This window comes from Pinus tabuliformis, chromosome 3_2 (assembly GCF_031772625.1).
Source record: "Pinus tabuliformis cultivar Carrire ecotype Pingquan chromosome 3_2, CPIR1, whole genome shotgun sequence".
Taxonomy (NCBI): domain Eukaryota; kingdom Viridiplantae; phylum Streptophyta; class Pinopsida; order Pinales; family Pinaceae; genus Pinus; species Pinus tabuliformis.
This window is the reverse complement of record NC_142302.1, coordinates 1100340335-1100360063: the sequence shown is the minus strand read 5'-3', so window position 1 is coordinate 1100360063 and position 19729 is coordinate 1100340335. Positions and strand designations below refer to the sequence as shown.

General features: G+C 41.6%; 1 protein-coding gene and 1 pseudogene across 1 annotated transcript; both read left to right on the top strand.

Moving 5' to 3' along the window:
• The first annotated feature begins 223 nt into the window (after positions 1–223).
• LOC149184515 (putative rhamnogalacturonate lyase B) lies at positions 224–5883 on the top strand (annotated as a pseudogene).
• An 842-nt stretch (positions 5884–6725) lies between these two features.
• On the top strand, positions 6726–8506 carry LOC149184514 (putative rhamnogalacturonate lyase B). Its single transcript, XM_089418929.1, has one exon. It carries the CDS (start codon positions 7180–7182, stop codon positions 8218–8220), a length of 1041 nt encoding a protein of 346 aa, XP_089275055.1. The 5' UTR covers positions 6726–7179; the 3' UTR covers positions 8221–8506.
• The last annotated feature ends 11223 nt before the right edge of the window (positions 8507–19729 follow it).

Here is a 19729-nt window from a genome sequence, read left to right as displayed (position 1 = left end):
TGATATAAATGAAAATGTCTTGAGTATTATCGAGCACGTTGGTTCATTATTAATGCATATATTGAAGACATGAAAGTGCTCTTTTCAAATGCGGTGATTAATGCCAAGTGTCGAGTAGTTTTATATGCTACAAGGCCGCCATTATTAGTGGTACAAGAGCTGGTTTTAGGTTAACTGGTGTCGTTAAAAGGGTGAGTGCACATTAAATAGAAATAAAAGAAGGATGGCGCAAATGGCAGAGTTCGAAATAGATGAATTTCCTTTGTCAAGGTGGATGGTATTATTTAGATATTGTCTTCTACAAACGTGGTAACGTGCCGGTTACATGCTCCAGCTGGCGACCAAGAAACTTCTCAAGCTGTAAGCAAGGCTTCATCAGAATTTGAGCTCAAAGTTTACATGCTAGGTGATGCCATGTCCTTTTTGAAGAACATTTCCTTGGATAATATCGCTGAAGATGTTGGTGATTTCCAGCCACAGAAGTTTTGGAGTTTAAAGAATTACCAAAGCACAAGTTAAATTCAGAGGGAGATTGTAAATATTCCAAGAACCATGGCTCTCAGAAGACTTGCGCTACATTAGATTACATTTATCACACTTTTGATAAGTATGCTATTAGTTCTGCACTCTGTAGCGGAAGTGTTAGGGGGGCGATGTGTATTTTGTGGATCAGGGTGCTCACATTGCATTAGATAATGGAATTGTGCGAGTCACCATATCAAAACCAGCGGGGATAATTACAGGCATAGGTTATGGAGGGCTTGACAATTTGCTCGAAATTCTCAACAAAGAAACGAACAGAGGATACTGGGATCTCAATTGGAACGAGCCAGGAGGGAAGGATACGTTTGATGTGCCAAGTGCGATATTTTTTAAAGTGGTCGAGGCTAACAAGGATAAGGTTGAAGTCTCTTTCCTCAGGCCATACAATCCTTCAAGCAGTTGGAAGATGGTGCCATTAAATATAGACAAAAGGTTTGTTTTGCTTCGAGGGAGCAGTGGGTTTTACACCTATGCGATATATGAGCGTCCAACGGGGTGGCCAGATTTCAATCTCAATCAAACTCGTGTTACATTCAAATTGAGGAAAGACAGATTTCACTACATGGCAATTGCTGATAACAAGCAAAGATTGATGCCATCCCCGGATGATCGGATGCCAAACAGATGCAACATACTTACATATCCTGAAGCAGTTTTTCTCTCAAATCCTGGGAACCCTAGCCTTCAAGGCGAGGTAGATGATAAGTACCAGTACTCATGTGACAATAGGGAGAACAGAGTCCATGGATGGATCAGCTTTGATCCCATGGTTGGGTTCTGGGTCATCACTCCTAGCGATGAATTTCGTAATGGAGGTCCAATAAAACAAAACTTGACATCCCATGTTGGGCCAACATCGCTTGCAATGTTTCATAGTGCTCATTATGCGGGTGAAGAGCTATGTCCTAAGTTTCGTTCTGGAGAAGCGTGGCAAAAGGTTTTTGGCCCAGTCTTCATTTATCTTAATTCTTCATCAAGAGAGGCTCACCCATTCTCCTTGTGGCAAGATGCAAAGTTACAGATGATAAAGGAGGTACAAAGTTGGCCTTATGGGTGGCCTGAATCTCCATTATTTAGAAAGAGACCAGAACGAGGATATATTACTGGACAACTGTTAGTACATGATAAATATGTTGTTGAGGATGTTCACCCTGCTCGTTTTGCTTTTCTGGGATTGTCCACACCTGGGGAAAAGGGCTCTTGGCAAAAAGAGAGTAAGAGCTACCAATTTTGGAGTCAAGCTGATGAGAATGGGCTTTTCTCTATAGAAAATGTTTGCCCTGGTACCTACAATCTCTATGGTTGGGTGCCGGGTGTTCTTGGTGACTATATGAAATAAGGCTTGATTAACATATATTCAGGTTGTAGGATAGATGTTTGGATTTTGATCTATGAGCCCCCAAGAGATGGCCCTACTATATGGGAGATAGGTTTACCAGATCGCACTGCTGCAGAATTTTTCATTCCAGATCCCAAGCCTTGCCACATCAACAAACTATTTCTCAATCATCCTGAAAGGTTCCGGCAATATGGCCTTTGGGAAAGATATTCTGAAATCTTCAAAGACAACGATTTGATATATACAGTTGGGACTAGTGACTGGAGAAGGGATTGGTGCTTTGCACACACATGCAGGATTGAAAATGATGGAAGCTTTCGTCCCGCAACATGGCAAATAAAATTCCAGCTAAGAGGTGTGGAACAAAACAGTCTTTATAAGCTTCGATTAGCAATTGCATCATCAACCAATGCAGCCATTCAGGTTCGATTCAATGATGCAAATATATATAAACCACATTTTGATACCATGCAATTTGGGAAAGATAATGCCATTGCTCGTCATGGCAACCATGGTTTGTACCATCTGTTTAACATTGATGTTTCTGGAAACTGGATCTGTCAACTTATTTGTCTTGTACCCATCCAAATAGCCCGGGCTGAAAACAATGGATTACATCCTCTGCTTGATGGGTTTCAGATACCTCCCCATCACACTTATGCAGATAGCATATCTCTAGCAAACTTGCTCTGTTTTGGCTTATATGACGCTGTGTTGAGTCAGTGGGATGGTAAAATCATGGTGGTCTCATCAATTGCAGTTGGTTCATCTATTGGAGGTTCATGTTATAGGGAATGTGATTCTGAATCTCAGCATAGCAAAGGTGAAACTGAAGATTGGCAACATCAGCTATTCAATTTTGTGAGAAGTTTAAAGGAACACTGTGGTTTATTTAAATCACACAGCAGTTTCGTAGCGCGCTACGAAACTGCTGTAGGTGATGATTTTAAAGTGCAGAGCAGCTAGTGTGATACTGTGAGCGGGAGTTGAGGAAGAGAAGCACCTGTCTATTAATATCACTTACAGCACATCTGAAACATGGCAGCATTCCATGTCTGGGGTTATTAAAAGATTTGGGAACAGGCTGCTATACTTTGGGAGAATGTGGGAAACAAAGACCGTGAAAACAGAGCATTCTTCTTGATCAATTAATAAGCATACACGTAACTAGAATCCAAAGCTAGTTCGTTCTATGTACTCTCCTTCAAAGATACTTCAACCTAAACAGCTAAAGGACATGTGTCAAGAGCCAGAAAAGCATCATGCGACAAGGAGCAAAGATTTAGGATTTTGATTAAATGAAAACCATTTGTGATTTCAGTTTAGACATGTTGTAATTAATAAATTAGTTATGCACTAGATAGGGATAGTGAATAGCCACCTTCGAGGCTCCCCTCATGCTGGAGGAGGAAGCTCGAGGTGGAGAAGTTTGTTTGCCTATAAAGGGATCAGATTAGAATGTAGAAAGGGTTGGACATTTTATAGAAAAACAGAGTTGTTTTGGGCCATTGTAAGACCTTTTTGACAGTAATAGTAAAACAGTGTTGTTCTTTACTCAAGATTCTCGATGGATTGTTATGTTCAAATATAATGATGGTGTTTTATACTTTATGTTCTTTTATAGTCTTGTTGTAACACAATCACTCAAAATTCATAATCCTATGCTCTGACTTCCTGTGTGTTTGGCAAGCTATGTTTTGGTGAAGTATGTTTGACATATAATGCAAAGAGCCTTGACTTCCATGAGATCACTATGTTTTCCTTGTTTACTTAATATATGAGACTCCATAGCCCAATGAGAACCAGTTTGATATGTTTCCAACCAGCTTTGCTTTCATGAATGAATAAAGAGTTAGCCATCTATTGTAGTGAAGGATTTTATCAAGAGTTTGTGAGAGAGCCCTCTCTGATCAAAGAGGCTAATCTTTGGTCTAAAGTTAGGTTGAAATAGTTACATGAAATCTTGCTTGGCTGCAGCCCTCAGTAGTGATTTTGTGATAACATTTTGGTGCGTCTGCCGGGAGCTTAAGATTGAATTTCTGAAGGTAGCAAGAGTTCAAATGATTTTCAAGGCTGCAAAACTACCTTGGCGACTCCATTGTTGAAGAATTCAAAGTTATATATTCATGGTGATTCCACTGGAGTTATGAAAGACCCAGAAGCTGCTCATCTTTGTTCAAGGTATGCATGCATTGATTTCTCAGGAATTCATGGTTTCCCAAATCATTTTCCCAAGGATGCATACTTTCTAAGGAATGGTCCAAAATTCAACGGTGAAGATTTAAGTTTAACCTTGAATCATATATCAGATTTTTGTGAATTTACACAGCTTCTTAGAGTTAAACATGAGGATGTTTGCATTATGTTATTCTATGATTCACTTCAAGGGAAATGCAAACAGTGGGTTGAATGCTTGCCTGCGGAATCCATTAAGTCATTTCAAGACCTTTGGCTCATGTTTTTGGAGGAATGGACAGATAGGACAGAGGTGGTGACAGAATCTCCCTCAGTTGAAGGTTTTAAACAATGGAATAGTGATCATAGTACAGAAGAAACAAATGAATCTTTTTCTTTGTCCTTATCTTCATATCTGAAATCCTTTGACTGCAAGTCAGAGGATAAGATGAAATTTTTTGATGAAATTGCCAAAGATATTGAGAAAGAAATTGAAGGTTTAGAAGGAAAAATTCAGGCATACAGTTTTCCTGATCATGATTATTATTCTCATAAATTTTTTATGGCTGAACGCATGGAGACTATGCTGGTTCCTCTCTCTTTCACGATTGAGGAACTGAATACTGTGGTTGAAGATCAGTTTGCACAGCTGGAAAGTTTCAAGGAAGGACAAGCTGATCATGTGTTTTGGGACCCTATAGCTGATTACATGGAAGAGTTTTACTCTCCAGTGTTTCAGTTTTCATATGAAGATCAGAGACTATTTCAGTGGCAATGGTCTTTACACTATCACATTGGATCTGAAATCCGATACAGTCAGATAAGATTTCAGTGGCAGCGGTCATCACACTATCACATTGACCCTGAACTCCAGGACAGTCAAAGAAATCAAATATCAGATGAGGCTAATGATTGGCTGCATTGGAAGTTTCATATTGATTGAGCTGAAGAAGTTGAAATGGTTAGGGTAGGTAGGTAGGTAAATTGCAAATAAGCTCAAGGTTGACTGAGCATTTATTTTTCAGTAGATGTAGCTTTCTTTCTCCTACAGTCATGCTGGTCAAGCAAATTTCTGTCTGTCACAAATGGACGAGGCACTGGAGCTGCATGTTCTTAGCGCACCACAAGGGCACACTATCCCAAGTGGAGCCACTGTTATCACTGAAAATGTTGTTGTCAAAATTTTTTAGTCTAGCTTAAAGTCAGGGTATTTTCGCAGCGCCAGAATTCTTTTTAGCAGTTTCGCAGCGCTACCTGTTTGAGTGGTTTCGTAGCGTGCTACGAAACTGGGGATTTGTTTGAGTTTTCAGTGAAGGTCCAAATCCTAGCATGCTTATTGTACAGAGTTCTACTTCCCTCCAGGAATGTTGATGAGAGCAGTGGCAGTATGTTCAAGGAGACACCTTATGATGATGCAGCTATTGTAGGATTGCCATCAAATACATTAGGGAGTTATCTCTGAATTCTGGCTCATGGGTGATTGTGAAAGATGTACATACTAATGTGGGAGACTTGCAGGAGATTTTGTGTTGAATCCTCTAGACAAAGAATCTATTAAATTTTATAAGTCATAGAGTGTTTGACATTTGGGATTGTCTTTTCACAATCTGTAACTTCTTTCACAAAGCAGGGCGCCACAATGGATTGAAAGATTTGAAAAATATTTATGATAAAGTTCATGTTCACACCTTGTTCATGCTGCGGAGTACTTGGTAATTGTTTTGACAGACCTTGGGACCAGTTTCAAACTTGTAGAAATTGTCCATGAAGGAATTCAGAAATACTCTGAAGCTCTAAAAGCAGATAGCTGCTATGTTGTTGCTTAGTATAATTTGGGGTGGTTTATTAAGAAATGAGCATATCGAGCCTAAATCTGGCTGAGGCATTGACAATGGATGGAAGAAAGAAGCCTTTGATATTGGCTAGCACCAATGGAGTTATTAATTCCGCCTTGCTTTCTGGAGAACATGATGGCACCATGGATGGATCTAAGAAATACAGGGGTTTTTAAAATGACTGATATAAATGAAAATGTCTTGAGTATTATCGAGCACGTTGGTTCATTATTAATGCATATATTGAAGACATGAAAGTGCTCTTTTCAAATGCGGTGATTAATGCCAAGTGTCGAGTAGTTTTATATGCTACAAGGCCGCCATTATTAGTGGTACAAGAGCTGGTTTTAGGTTAACTGGTGTCGTTAAAAGGGTGAGTGCACATTAAATAGAAATAAAAGAAGGATGGCGCAAATGGCAGAGTTCGAAATAGATGAATTTCCTTTGTCAAGGTGGATGGTATTATTTAGATATTGTCTTCTACAAACGTGGTAACGTGCCGGTTACATGCTCCAGCTGGCGACCAAGAAACTTCTCAAGCTGTAAGCAAGGCTTCATCAGAATTTGAGCTCAAAGTTTACATGCTAGGTGATGCCATGTCCTTTTTGAAGAACATTTCCTTGGATAATATCGCTGAAGATGTTGGTGATTTCCAGCCACAGAAGTTTTGGAGTTTAAAGAATTACCAAAGCACAAGTTAAATTCAGAGGGAGATTGTAAATATTCCAAGAACCATGGCTCTCAGAAGACTTGCGCTACATTAGATTACATTTATCACACTTTTGATAAGTATGCTATTAGTTCTGCACTCTGTAGCGGAAGTGTTAGGGGGGCGATGTGTATTTTGTGGATCAGGGTGCTCACATTGCATTAGATAATGGAATTGTGCGAGTCACCATATCAAAACCAGCGGGGATAATTACAGGCATAGGTTATGGAGGGCTTGACAATTTGCTCGAAATTCTCAACAAAGAAACGAACAGAGGATACTGGGATCTCAATTGGAACGAGCCAGGAGGGAAGGATACGTTTGATGTGCCAAGTGCGATATTTTTTAAAGTGGTCGAGGCTAACAAGGATAAGGTTGAAGTCTCTTTCCTCAGGCCATACAATCCTTCAAGCAGTTGGAAGATGGTGCCATTAAATATAGACAAAAGGTTTGTTTTGCTTTGAGGGAGCAGTGGGTTTTACACCTATGCGATATATGAGCGTCCAACGGGGTGGCCAGATTTCAATCTCAATCAAACTCGTGTTACATTCAAATTGAGGAAAGACAGATTTCACTACATGGCAATTGCTGATAACAAGCAAAGATTGATGCCATCCCCGGATGATCGGATGCCAAACAGATGCAACATACTTATATATCCTGAAGCAGTTTTTCTCTCAAATCCTGGGAACCCTAGCCTTCAAGGCGAGGTAGATGATAAGTACCAGTACTCATGTGACAATAGGGAGAACAGAGTCCATGGATGGATCAGCTTTGATCCCATGGTTGGGTTCTGGGTCATCACTCCTAGAGATGAATTTCGTAATGGAGGTCCAATAAAACAAAACTTGACATCCCATGTTGGGCCAACATCGCTTGCAATGTTTCATAGTGCTCATTATGCGGGTGAAGAGCTATGTCCTAAGTTTCGTTCTGGAGAAGCGTGGCAAAAGGTTTTTGGCCCAGTCTTCATTTATCTTAATTCTTCATCAAGAGAGGCTCACCCATTCTCCTTGTGGCAAGATGCAAAGTTACAGATGATAAAGGAGGTACAAAGTTGGCCTTATGGGTGGCCTGAATCTCCATTATTTAGAAAGAGACCAGAACGAGGATATATTACTGGAGAACTGTTAGTACATGATAAATATGTTGTTGAGGATGTTCACCCTGCTCGTTTTGCTTTTCTGGAATTGTCCACACCTGGGGAAAAGGGCTCTTGGCAAAAAGAGAGTAAGAGCTACCAATTTTGGAGTCAAGCTGATGAGAATGGGCTTTTCTCTATAGAAAATGTTTGCCCTGGTACCTACAATCTCTATGGTTGGGTGCCGGGTGTTCTTGGTGACTATATGAAAGAAGGCTTGATTAACATATATTCAGGTTGTAGGATAGATGTTTGGATTTTGATCTATGAGCCCCCAAGAGATGGCCCTACTATATGGGAGATAGGTTTACCAGATCGTACTGCTGCAGAATTTTTCATTCCAGATCCCAAGCCTTGCCACATCAACAAACTATTTCTCAATCATCCTGAAAGGTTCCGGCAATATGGCCTTTGGGAAAGATATTCTGAAATCTTCAAAGACAACGATTTGATATATACAGTTGGGACTAGTGACTGAAGAAGGGATTGGTGCTTTGCACACACATGCAGGATTGAAAATGATGGAAGCTTTCGTCCCGCAACATGGCAAATAAAATTCCAGCTAAGAGGTGTGGAACAAAACAGTCTTTATAAGCTTCGATTAGCAATTGCATCATCAACCAATGCAGCCATTCAGGTTCGATTCAATGATGCAAATATATATAAACCACATTTTGATACCATGCAATTTGGGAAAGATAATGCCATTGCTCGTCATGGCAACCATGGTTTGTACCATCTGTTTAACATTGATGTTTCTGGAAACTGGATCTGTCAACTTATTTGTCTTGTACCCATCCAAATAGCCCGGGCTGAAAACAATGGATTACATCCTCTGCTTGATGGGTTTCAGATACCTCCCCATCACACTTATGTAGATAGCATATCTCTAGCAAACTTGCTCTGTTTTGGCTTATATGACGCTGTGTTGAGTCAGTGGGATGGTAAAATCATGGTGGTCTCATCAATTGCAGTTGGTTCATCTATTGGAGGTTCATGTTATAGGGAATGTGATTCTGAATCTCAGCATAGCAAAGGTGAAACTGAAGATTGGCAACATCAGCTATTCAATTTTGTGAGAAGTTTAAAGGAACACTGTGGTTTATTTAAATCACACAGCAGTTTCGTAGCGCGCTACGAAACTGCTGTAGGTGATGATTTTAAAGTGCAGAGCAGCTAGTGTGATACTGTGAGCGGGAGTTGAGGAAGAGAAGCACCTGTCTATTAATATCACTTACAGCACATCTGAAACATGGCAGCATTCCATGTCTGGGGTTATTAAAAGATTTGGGAACAGGCTGCTATACTTTAGGAGAATGTGGGAAACAAAGACCGTGAAAACAGAGCATTCTTCTTGATCAATTAATAAGCATACACGTAACTAGAATCCAAAGCTAGTTCGTTCTATGTACTCTCCTTCAAAGATACTTCAACCAAAACAGCTAAAGGACATGTGTCAAGAGCCAGAAAAGCATCATGCGACAAGGAGCAAAGATTTAGGATTTTGATTAAATGAAAACCATTTGTGATTTCAGTTTAGACATGTTGTAATTAATAAATTAGTTATGCACTAGATAGGGATAGTGAATAGCCACCTTCGAGGCTCCCCTCATGCTGGAGGAGGAAGCTCGAGGTGGAGAAGTTTGTTTGCCTATAAAGGGATCAGATTAGAATGTAGAAAGGGTTGGACATTTTATAGAAAAACAGAGTTGTTTTGGGCCATTGTAAGACCTTTTTGACAGTAATAGTAAAACAGTGTTGTTCTTTACTCAAGATTCTCGATGGATTGTTATGTTCAAATATAATGATGGTGTTTTATACTTTATGTTCTTTTATAGTCTTGTTGTAACACAATCACTCAGAATTCATAATCCTATGCTCTGACTTCCTGTGTGTTTGGCAAGCTATGTTTTGGTGAAGTATGTTTGACATATAATGCAAAGAGCCTTGACTTCCATGAGATCACTATGTTTTCCTTGTTTACTTAATATATGAGACTCCATAGCCCAATGAGAACCAATTTGATATGTTTCCAACCAGCTTTGCTTTCATGAATGAATAAAGAGTTAGCCATCTATTGTAGTGAAGGATTTTATCAAGAGTTTGTGAGAGAGCCCTCTCTGATCAAAGAGGCTAATCTTTGGTCTAAAGTTAGGTTGAAATAGTTACATGAAATCTTGCTTGGCTACAGCCCTCAGTAGTGATTTTGTGATAACACCTTCCGAGATAACTTAGTACAAAAATAATGGTTTGCCCAGAAATATAAAACTCAGCAATGACGTACATATTGAATGGTATATGACATGTTGGCATAACAAAGCCAGAAAATAATACAATGTGTCCTGTTGGATGCCTATAGTAATAGGTTTCATATTTCATGATTGATTATTAAATTTCCAAATATGCTCTGCATTGTTAGCACAAAGATCACATATTTCCAGGTAATCAGAGGTGTGTGAAATTACTTCAGATATGGAGGACCTTATTTCATTTTGTGGATGATTCAACAGTCTAAACTGGATCATGCCATGTTTCAATTTTGAGTTGTAGAATAGATGAAGAAGTCTGTCCAAACAGCCTAATCTTGGCAGACAAGTAGTTCAGGTAGAGAAACAAAGGTTCCCAAAAGTCTAATCTGGGACCTTGGAGGAGATAAGGGTAGAAGTAGATAGATAAAAAAGGAAAAAGCCAAAGAAAAGAAAAGGCAATTGAGGGTTGCAAGTCTAAGTGCCCCTCCAAGAAGAAACAAAAAATGTTAGGTGAAATAGTTGGGTAGGCAGTTGTGGTTGCAGAAGGGATATGTTCACCATTACACAGTTGTCACAAGATGTTTTGCCAAGGCAATAGATATATCAGCAAACAAGGTGGTGAATTCCATGGACTCACAGCAAAGAGCATCACTAACTTCTCTTTTCCCCTCTACTCCATCACTAACACCCCCTTTCTAAACCCCCCACCTTCACTTATACTAACTCCTAATTCTACTATTTAGCTCCCCTATTTTACCCCTACCCCTAATAATACTAACACTAAGGTGTATAAAGCCCCAAATCTTATGTATATTCCCTCCCCTAGGCATAATAGCCGAGCATTCTTCAAAAAGGGACCATAATGGCATCTGGCCACTTTGGTGAACCTATTCCACCCCTTTCCCCTTTGCTGCAAGTCAATTTACCCTCAAATCACCTCTGCATTGGTAAAACCCCTCTCCAAACCCCTTTGGCCTATAAAATCCTGTGCAAACCTTACAAAAATCAAAATCCGCCTTCGGCACACTCCCAAATGCGAGCGCAGGTGATTTGAATAAAAAACATTTGAAAAAAACCATACAAAACCCATAAATTCTAATATTTTCCGCCCATATTATCGAACGTACACCTTCCTCCTCCGTCAGCCGTCGGATCAAGCCCATCAGATCCGACGGTCCTCATCAATATCGGAGCACATCCGATGGCCGCACGTTATGTCCCGAGAAGATGACGTTGCGCCTTGTCATGCTTCCGCCACGCGTCAAGCGCTCACCCATCTCGGAGCTCCGTCTGACACCCTCCGCGCCGTACTCAAACCGCCCCGAGAAACCGCGGCGGTTAAGGCTATAACCGTGACCGCTACGGTTTGACCACCACCGGTTCGCCGCTGACCCAGCGCCACGTCTTTCTCCGCTCGTACCCGCCTTTCTTATTGGTCCACCTCACTGCTGACTGGGCTGCCACCTCACCGCCCCGTTGACCAGTCGTCTGCTGCCACGTCCTCCCCGATGACGTCAGCCGACGTCACGTCACCATGACCCACCAATGACGTCATGCTGACGTCATCATAAAAAAGCGCCAAGTTGGTAAAAAACCCATATTTACCAATTTTACCCGTGTTTTTCGTCATTTTACTGTTGTGTCTGCTGAATGCTCTGCTTAACCGTTGCTGCCCGAATTTTCGCCAACCTGTGAAATTCGACCAAGGCGACCGCTCCAGTACCTGCGCCACACCTAACCACGACCTCTGCACGTCGAATTACAGGTATTTACCCTGCTCTGCCCTCCATACGACCTGCATTCTTCTCTAAGCTACTCACAGGCACAATAGGACCGTAAAACAAATTTTTCACCGCTGGAACCAAATTATACCTCCACCATTGTCCCTGTGAAGTCCCAAACTTCCCTGCAGAGTGCTAACAAACCGCAATTCATTTGAAAACCCCTCGTCCTCCGTGTTCTCGGTCAATGCCCCTCTGAACACCTCTGAAATACTACCAGGAGCCAAAATTGAACACCAAAAAGAGCCTCTGTAACCAATTACCAGCAGTATTTCAATTTCTAGCTGGTAAATTCCCTTCTGACAGTTCAGAAAATCAAGTTTTACCACAGAGGGCAATCTGCAGTCTGTTTTGCCACTCAATTGTCCAATTGCAACTGTTTATCCTTTCACAAGCTATGGAGACTCCCATTGCTCTCAATATTAAGCCTATCAATGCCCCCCACCAAGAATTAGCATGGCAAGCCCTGGGAGACATGGATTACCAGATGTCAGACTGGTTCCCTATGGGAACTAAGTATAATATCCTAATGATTAATGAACTGAGAGCCCAGCACATGAGTGGAGCAGATATCCTGGGGATTTGGGAATCAAACTTGCCCATATATAACCTTCCCCAAGTCAATCCAATGCCAGAACTCATATACAGTTGCCAAGAGTGCTATGACCCCACCCAAAGGGCAGTCATTAGCCCCACAGGCCTGGTCCTGTTTCAGATTACTCCAGAGAGTATAAATCAGATGCTGCATTTCCATACAGCCAAAAAACTGACCCCTCTTTCCATGCAAGATTTGATAAGGAGAGGGAGCAGCCTGCCTAATGACCAGATTGTGAAGATCAACCAGCTATTTGTTGCACCTAGCTCTGAAGCAGTCAGAACCCCTCCCATTGGTTACCAATACCTGAATGAGTTGGGCAAGATGATGGTGGACTTGATTAGCTATGTCCTAGGATTCAGAGGACTGGAAGATGTAGATGAGTGCATATTGGCAATGCTGTCCATATTTGCCCCTGGTAAGCCTCCAGCTATCCACTATGATTATGCTACTTATATAGCTGAGAAGATTCATGACCAGTTCATGAACTTGAAGAGGGAGAGGCTGTTCAAATACACCTCCTACATATACCATCTGTTCTTGTTCAACCAGCCAGCTACCTTCTCTGTCCCTTTGAGGCCACTCAACGCCCAAGGAACCCCAAGATCAGTTGTCTTTTGGACCCCAGTGTTCCATCGTACCTCAGTATCACCTTATACATACTGTGAGTTTATTGACTTATTTGTCCATCCAGCCCTGACAGTGCTGCAAGGTGCCCCTCCTCCTAGACTGACAGAGGAGATGAAAAGAATTCTTCATTTGAACAAGCTTTACAACATTGGCAACTGGTACTTCTACCAGAATCACACAGTCATTAGGGTGTATGGATGTGAATTAAATCCATTTAGACTGCCGAGGTACGTTCCCATGAGACTGTTTGCCTTAGAATACTTCAGGCAATTTGGGAACTCAGATTACCTACACTTTCAGAGTAAAAACAAGAAATCACAGTTGAAAGTGAGAAATCAGCTAGGTCCTTTCTTATACAACAGAAAGGAAGAAGGCTGGAAAGAGGCAGACAGGATCCTGGAAGGACTCCAATTGAAAACCAGTTTTGAGTGGATTCCATATGACCCTAACCACTCTATTTCTCTCAGGAGGATCAGGTATAAGTTAGGCAACTATGCACATGCAAGACTACCTGAAATTGAGAAATATGCAAATGCACCAGACTGGGAAGAGGGCACATTAATAGAGCAAATGACTAGTGAAGAAATACTTGAGCAAGAGGCTAGAAATGTCCAAAAACAAGCTGACTTGGAAACTTGTGGACAGGTGCCTACTTCCTACAGGAGGCGAATTGGGACAGCCACCACAACACCAGCAACACAACAGCAAACTGCCAAACAGACAACCCAATCAGCAAGCAAGGACAAAGGCAAACAGGTGGAACAACCACCTACATTAACAGAAGAGCAGGTTGACACTTTGTCACAGCAGCAAGAAGAAATGGAAGCACAGGCATTGGGGCAGCAACAAGAGAAACCACAAACTAGTGGGCAGCAGCCATTACAGCAAAGTAAGGAGACAGATTTGCCTGATTCTACAGAACAGCAGCCCCAAACAGAGTTGCCTCCAAGAACAGACATCAATGTGGACAGCTCAGTCCTCCAAACACCTCAGAAGGAGGACTTGACCAGAAAGAGAGAAAGGGAGACTCCCCAGACTTCATCCTTTATCAGAGGAGAAAAGAGGCAAAGATTGAATGACTCCCAAGAGGAGGACATGGCAGTAAGGCAGGCCATGGGCATGGGCCCACCCAGTGGAGAACTCTCGGCCAGCTCATCTCAAAGAGGACCAGATATGACAATGGGAGGAGAGGTCAGCTCTTCTGGCCAGCATAGAGGGGGGCACTCAAGCATAAAGCAACAGTTCATAGAAATCAAAAGAAGGAGTGATCCCATAAAAGTGCAACTTTATGATCATCTGTTAAAACTAGCCCCCAGCAACCAGCAGAGACTAATGTCTGCTTTTGATGTAAGTGAGGGCAAAATGATAATGAGCCATTTTATGCCCACAACTCTACATCCTCAGTCCACCTCAGACTATTTGAGAACAAATATGGAGGTTCTGGCTAAAGATATTCACCCCATGGATAAGATAGAGTTACACAAGCAAACGGGTGAAATGGTGTATGCCTCCCTGGCAGATGAGACACTGGAAAATTACAAGTTAAAGAGCAGCCTAGACAATACATCATCCCAGCTGGAATTGGAAAGAGCATCCTCACAGGCCAAGGACAACAGAATCAAATCCTTGGAGGAGGTAATCATAGAGATTGGACATGATCCCAAGGATGTCAAGGGCATCCAAGAACTGCTGAAAATAAGGGATGCTGACATGGCAGCCCTAAGAAAGAAAATCAAGCTCCCGGCCACCATCCATCCACAAACAGATGAAGTTGCCCAGCAAAGGCAAGAAAAAGATACCACAGACTTGCTGGTATCCTTATACAAGGAGCTGGTTAGGACTCAAGACCAGCTAGGGCAAACTGAAGCTGCAAAGGCAGCACTACAAGAAGCCATGAAGCAGAAAGGGGAAGGTCAATCCTCCCAGCCTCCTCCAATAATAATAAATCTCGAGGAAACACCTCCGATCATCACTCCTCCTCCTCAGCAAACAGGAGCTACAGCATCATCCACAGCCCCCACAACAACATCAGAGCAAGCTGCTACCCTAGATATGCAGAAGCTACAAGCAGAGATCCGAGCTATGGAAGCTCAAATGAAAGAGCTGGATGAGCTCAAACAGAACTTGGCTAATGTTCATGAGAGATTTGATAAAAGCAAACAAAATGAGGCAGCCAAGGAAAGGGAGGTGAAAACCCTTAAGAGAAGGATTGCTGAGCTGGAAAAGGAGCTTGCACTGGAAAGGGTGACAGCTGACATGAAAGCAGTGTTGTGGAGCAACATTGGGAGATCCATTGCCAAACAGTGGCAATACATTGAAACCATGGATGAACAAATGGTGCTCATCACCAAAGCTAACAAAGAGATACAAAGAGCAAGGGCAAGCCTTGGGCACATGCCAGAAGCAGCTACCAGGATGATCAATATCCTGAATTACAAGACCAGCACTCAATTGGCCACCATGGGAATCAACAACAGAACAGAAACAATTGCCATAGCCAAGAGAGTTGTTACTCTGAGAAACTTGATTGGAACCTTGGAAAGAAGGACACAAGATATGCAGACAGAAATCAACAGGTTCCTGGAGAAGTTTGTAACACTGCAGAACAGAGGCCTCCCCAACATTTTGAGCAGTGTGGGTAGACTGCTCACTTTGGACAACTATAATAAGAGAATTGATGCCCATGCTGTGGCAGAGATTGCAAAAGCTCCCAGCAGTTCAAAGGACACAGGGCCAGCCACGGGACAAATGATGTATGATAGAGTGGAGAACCTGTTTTTTCTCATGAATGAGATAGATCATCTGTTTGATACACCTCCCAATTTCTTTAAGTTCACAGAGGCAGATGAAACTCTAGGGGCAATTTTGGCACATCAACTGCCCACACAGGATGTCTGGAGGCATTTGACTCAGACAATTTTGACAGGACAGAACCAATAGCGCAGAAGGAAAGAAACAGGTACATACAGCGACAATTTTGGGAATTAATACCCACAGGAAAGGACAGAGGCTGAGCCAACTCAGCCAGACCAATGACTCACCACCTGCAGCAGTCAAAGTCATAATGGACAGGTCCGAGATACAGTGTACCAGCCTACAGTCGGGTTCTCCATGCATTAACTCCAAATATTCAGACCGACTTAGCTATTCCCAGTAATCTGAAATATCTTCTGACAGAGCATTAAAATGCCTATACTATGTATTAAATGCTGTATTAAATTCTGCCCATAATATCTTAGATAGTTGGTAAAGAAGTAAATCTGAGATAACCGAGGACTCAGATATTTTGTAAAGAATGACTAGTATATATTCACCCTTCACAGCAGTGAAAAGGGTTGGTTGGTTGGTCGATATTTATAATTCTCCTAGAAGAGCTCTGGATGATTGTAATTTTTCAGAGAAACTAATACAAAGAAAGCATGGAATTTCCAAGGCTGAGTGTTATCTGATGTCTTGTGGTGAAGGATGCATGTTACAGGATTCCATGGGTGTTGCATAAGACTATAAGTATTCTCAAATCTCTTTGTCGTGTCTGCTTTGAGTCTTTTGTTCTCTTTACTGTTCTTATGTTTACACTTGATAGCAAGGTGAATGATTAGTACCAGGATTTAAACATGTTTACCCTGGACTCAAACTGAGCTACTATAAATGTTTTCCTCTTATACAGTAACAGAATTGTAATTCTTAAATGCTGCAATTCAGAACTGTGTATTTATTATAACAGTCATTCTCAGGGATTCAACTCTGCCCCTAAGACATCTGTTTTCTCCTCTTAAATCTATCTGTTGGGAACATATAAATAAATAGTGAAAATTCTTTAATGCTTTCACTGTTCATTGCTAGCTGTTTCCAGTCTTTTAACCAAAATCTGTCTTATTAAACACCCAAGTGGCCCTGTAAGTCCCATCTTTCATCCCAAAACTTCAAATACATACAGCTGCAGACTCCATTGCCCAATGGTACTCAACTTCTCAGAAAACTACTTCACCAGAACCTAAAAGGAATTTTCACCAACCAAACACAAACAAACACAGTGCATAATAGCTAGCCTAAAACCCTACAACAAACAGCTACATATCATAAAGAGAGAGCCCTCTCTGATCACTGTTAGGCTAGAAACAGTGATCCAAAGACTGGTTAGTGGTTACCCCGGCCGTATTCCCTTGGGAGTCATAGGGAACAACCTGGGTGTTAACATAAATGGCGACTCCACTGGGGACTTAAGAATATTCAATCACTATCTATTTTCAAAGCTTTCATCAAGCCTGAAACTAGCCAAGACATCTTAGGACTGTTTTTTCAGTCTTAGGGAAGAGCTAACTAGGGAAACTTATCCTAGCCTTGAAACATATATGGTCATTCCAGAGTTCTTATTTAGCCCTTGTAAATACGAAAATTCTGTATAAAGCTCTGAGAGAACACTTAGAAGCTGGCTCCTAAAAGAAACCCAAGGCACACTAGGGCACATCCTGACCCTGATCAGCCTGTCATTGTTGATAATCCAAACATCATCACAAAAAACATAAGGAAACAGCACAAGCAGGAGAGGCCTGCTGATTCAGTCATAAGTTTAGACCAACCTATCCTCATACCAACTCCTTGTAAAGTCCTTTTCCGTTCCACACCTAATTCCCCTAGTTCATCATCAACACCTCAAAGTCCCCCTCTCTCATCTTCACCTTCTGCACATAATCCTTCAATCAACTTCCCTTTTGTTACCCCTGTTATACCTGTGATACCAGCTGGTCCATTTGTCCCTATTAACCCTATAAATCCCATAAATATGGCTAACAGATATGCACCTCTGCAGATACCAGCTAATGCTCCGGCTCTACCCCATGATTACCAAACTAGACTCTCATTTTTTGACTCCCAGGGCCCTATGACAGCTACCCAGCATGCTAAGAAGATGCAAGATCACTTTGAGACCTTTGAAATAGATGATGACAGTGTGAGAATGAGAATTTTTGTCCAGAGCCTAACTGGAGATGTCAGAACTTGGTTTAGATCACTGAATGCAAATTCCATTGCAACCTCTGAAGCTCTGTACCAAGAATTTACCAACAGATGGGAGAAAAAGAGAGATCCACACCATATACTTGGGGAATACAACACCATTAGAAGAGGCCCCCAAGAAACAGTTTTAGAATATTGTGCTAGGTTCAATAACATATACAATGCTATTCCCCAGAACTTAAGGCCACCTCCTGATTTGGCCCTTTACAATTTCCCTGATGGTTTTGATTCTGATATGGCATATCAGTTGAGAGAAAGAGACCCTCCAACCCTTGCTGAAGCCCAAAGAATTGCAGTCACGGTAGAGGCCAACCTAATTGCCAAAAGAAATAGGGCAAAGCTGGAAAAGAAGGTGGGTTTCAAGGAAGAGCCCTCTGGCTTTGATCAGAAGTTGGATGCAATACTAAACAGCATGAAAAGACTAGGTGAGAGAGTGGAATCAGTAGAAAGAAAGTCATCCTGGGAAGCGCCACAAAACAATATTCCTAGAAACCCAAATTTTAGGAGAACACAAAACCCCAATACAGGAAAAACAGGTGCTGACCAAGATATCAGACCCCCTTTTCAAGAAAATTATGCAGAGACTTCCTCAGCTAATCAGCCCAATGAAGATCCTGAGATCAATTTAATAGGGCTGGATGGTAAAAGCCAGGTTTTCCTAACACAGGAAGACCATGATGAGGATGAAAACAAAACATTCCAAACACAATCAGGAGAATCCTTTGACTTCAAACAAGGATATGATACTGCTGTATATGAAGTTCATAAGCAATACAAACTAAGAAGTCGGACTGTGAATGCAAATCAACCAGAAAAGGTAAAGGATAAACAACAATCTAAAGAAGACTCAGTCATTGAACCTAATCACAAAACAAACTTACCTGCAAAGGAAGTAGTGGTTGAGGAGGTCACTGAACTTCTGCCTACATCACAAGAGCCCACAGCAACTTCATCCTCCCACCCAAACCCGAACATCACCCCTCAAGACATGGGCATGAGGGGCAGGTTCCAAAATCAAGATGAAATCCAACCAGAAGAGTCATTGAACAAGGAAAGGACTGCTGTCCGTGACCTTAAAATTCAGATGGATAAACCCTTTGACTTAGGAGTAGAGATAGGCAAGTTAAAGGTAGCAATTCCCCTCTCAGAGTTAGCAAAGCATGACATATACAAACAACAGATCAAAAAATCCCTTCAGCTCACCAACAACAAAGATGATGTAAATGTGCTAGATGACACTCCAGAATTACTGTTTGGTCCAGAGGTAGATGGAAAAACAGTAGTCACAGGGGTCTTACCTTTTTATGTCAGTTTGCATGTTCATGATAAAATACTGCACAATGCAATGTTTGACTCAGGTGCATCTCATAACCTCATGCCAAAAGCAGTCATGGAAAGATTAAATTTGGATATAACAAGACCATACAAAGACCTGTTTTCTTTTGATTCTAGTCAAGTCAAATGCTTGGGCCTGATTAAGGACTTGTGTGTATCCTTGGTTCAATTTCCCAACAAAACCATTGTAATGGATGTTGTTGTTGCTGATATCCCACCCAAATATGGAATGCTCTTATCAAGATCATGGGGAGCCAAACTCCAAGGCTCCCTGCAATTAGACATGTCATATGCAACCATCTCTGTCTTTGGACAACCTAAAAGACTTTATAGGGAAACCCTCATGAAATACATGGTCAGCAGTGAAGAAAAACCTCAAAA

Coding starts and splice junctions, on each gene's coding strand:
- LOC149184514 (XM_089418929.1), top strand. CDS start 7,180: ATGGCAATTGCTGATAACAAGCAAAGATTGATGCCATCCCCGGATGAT.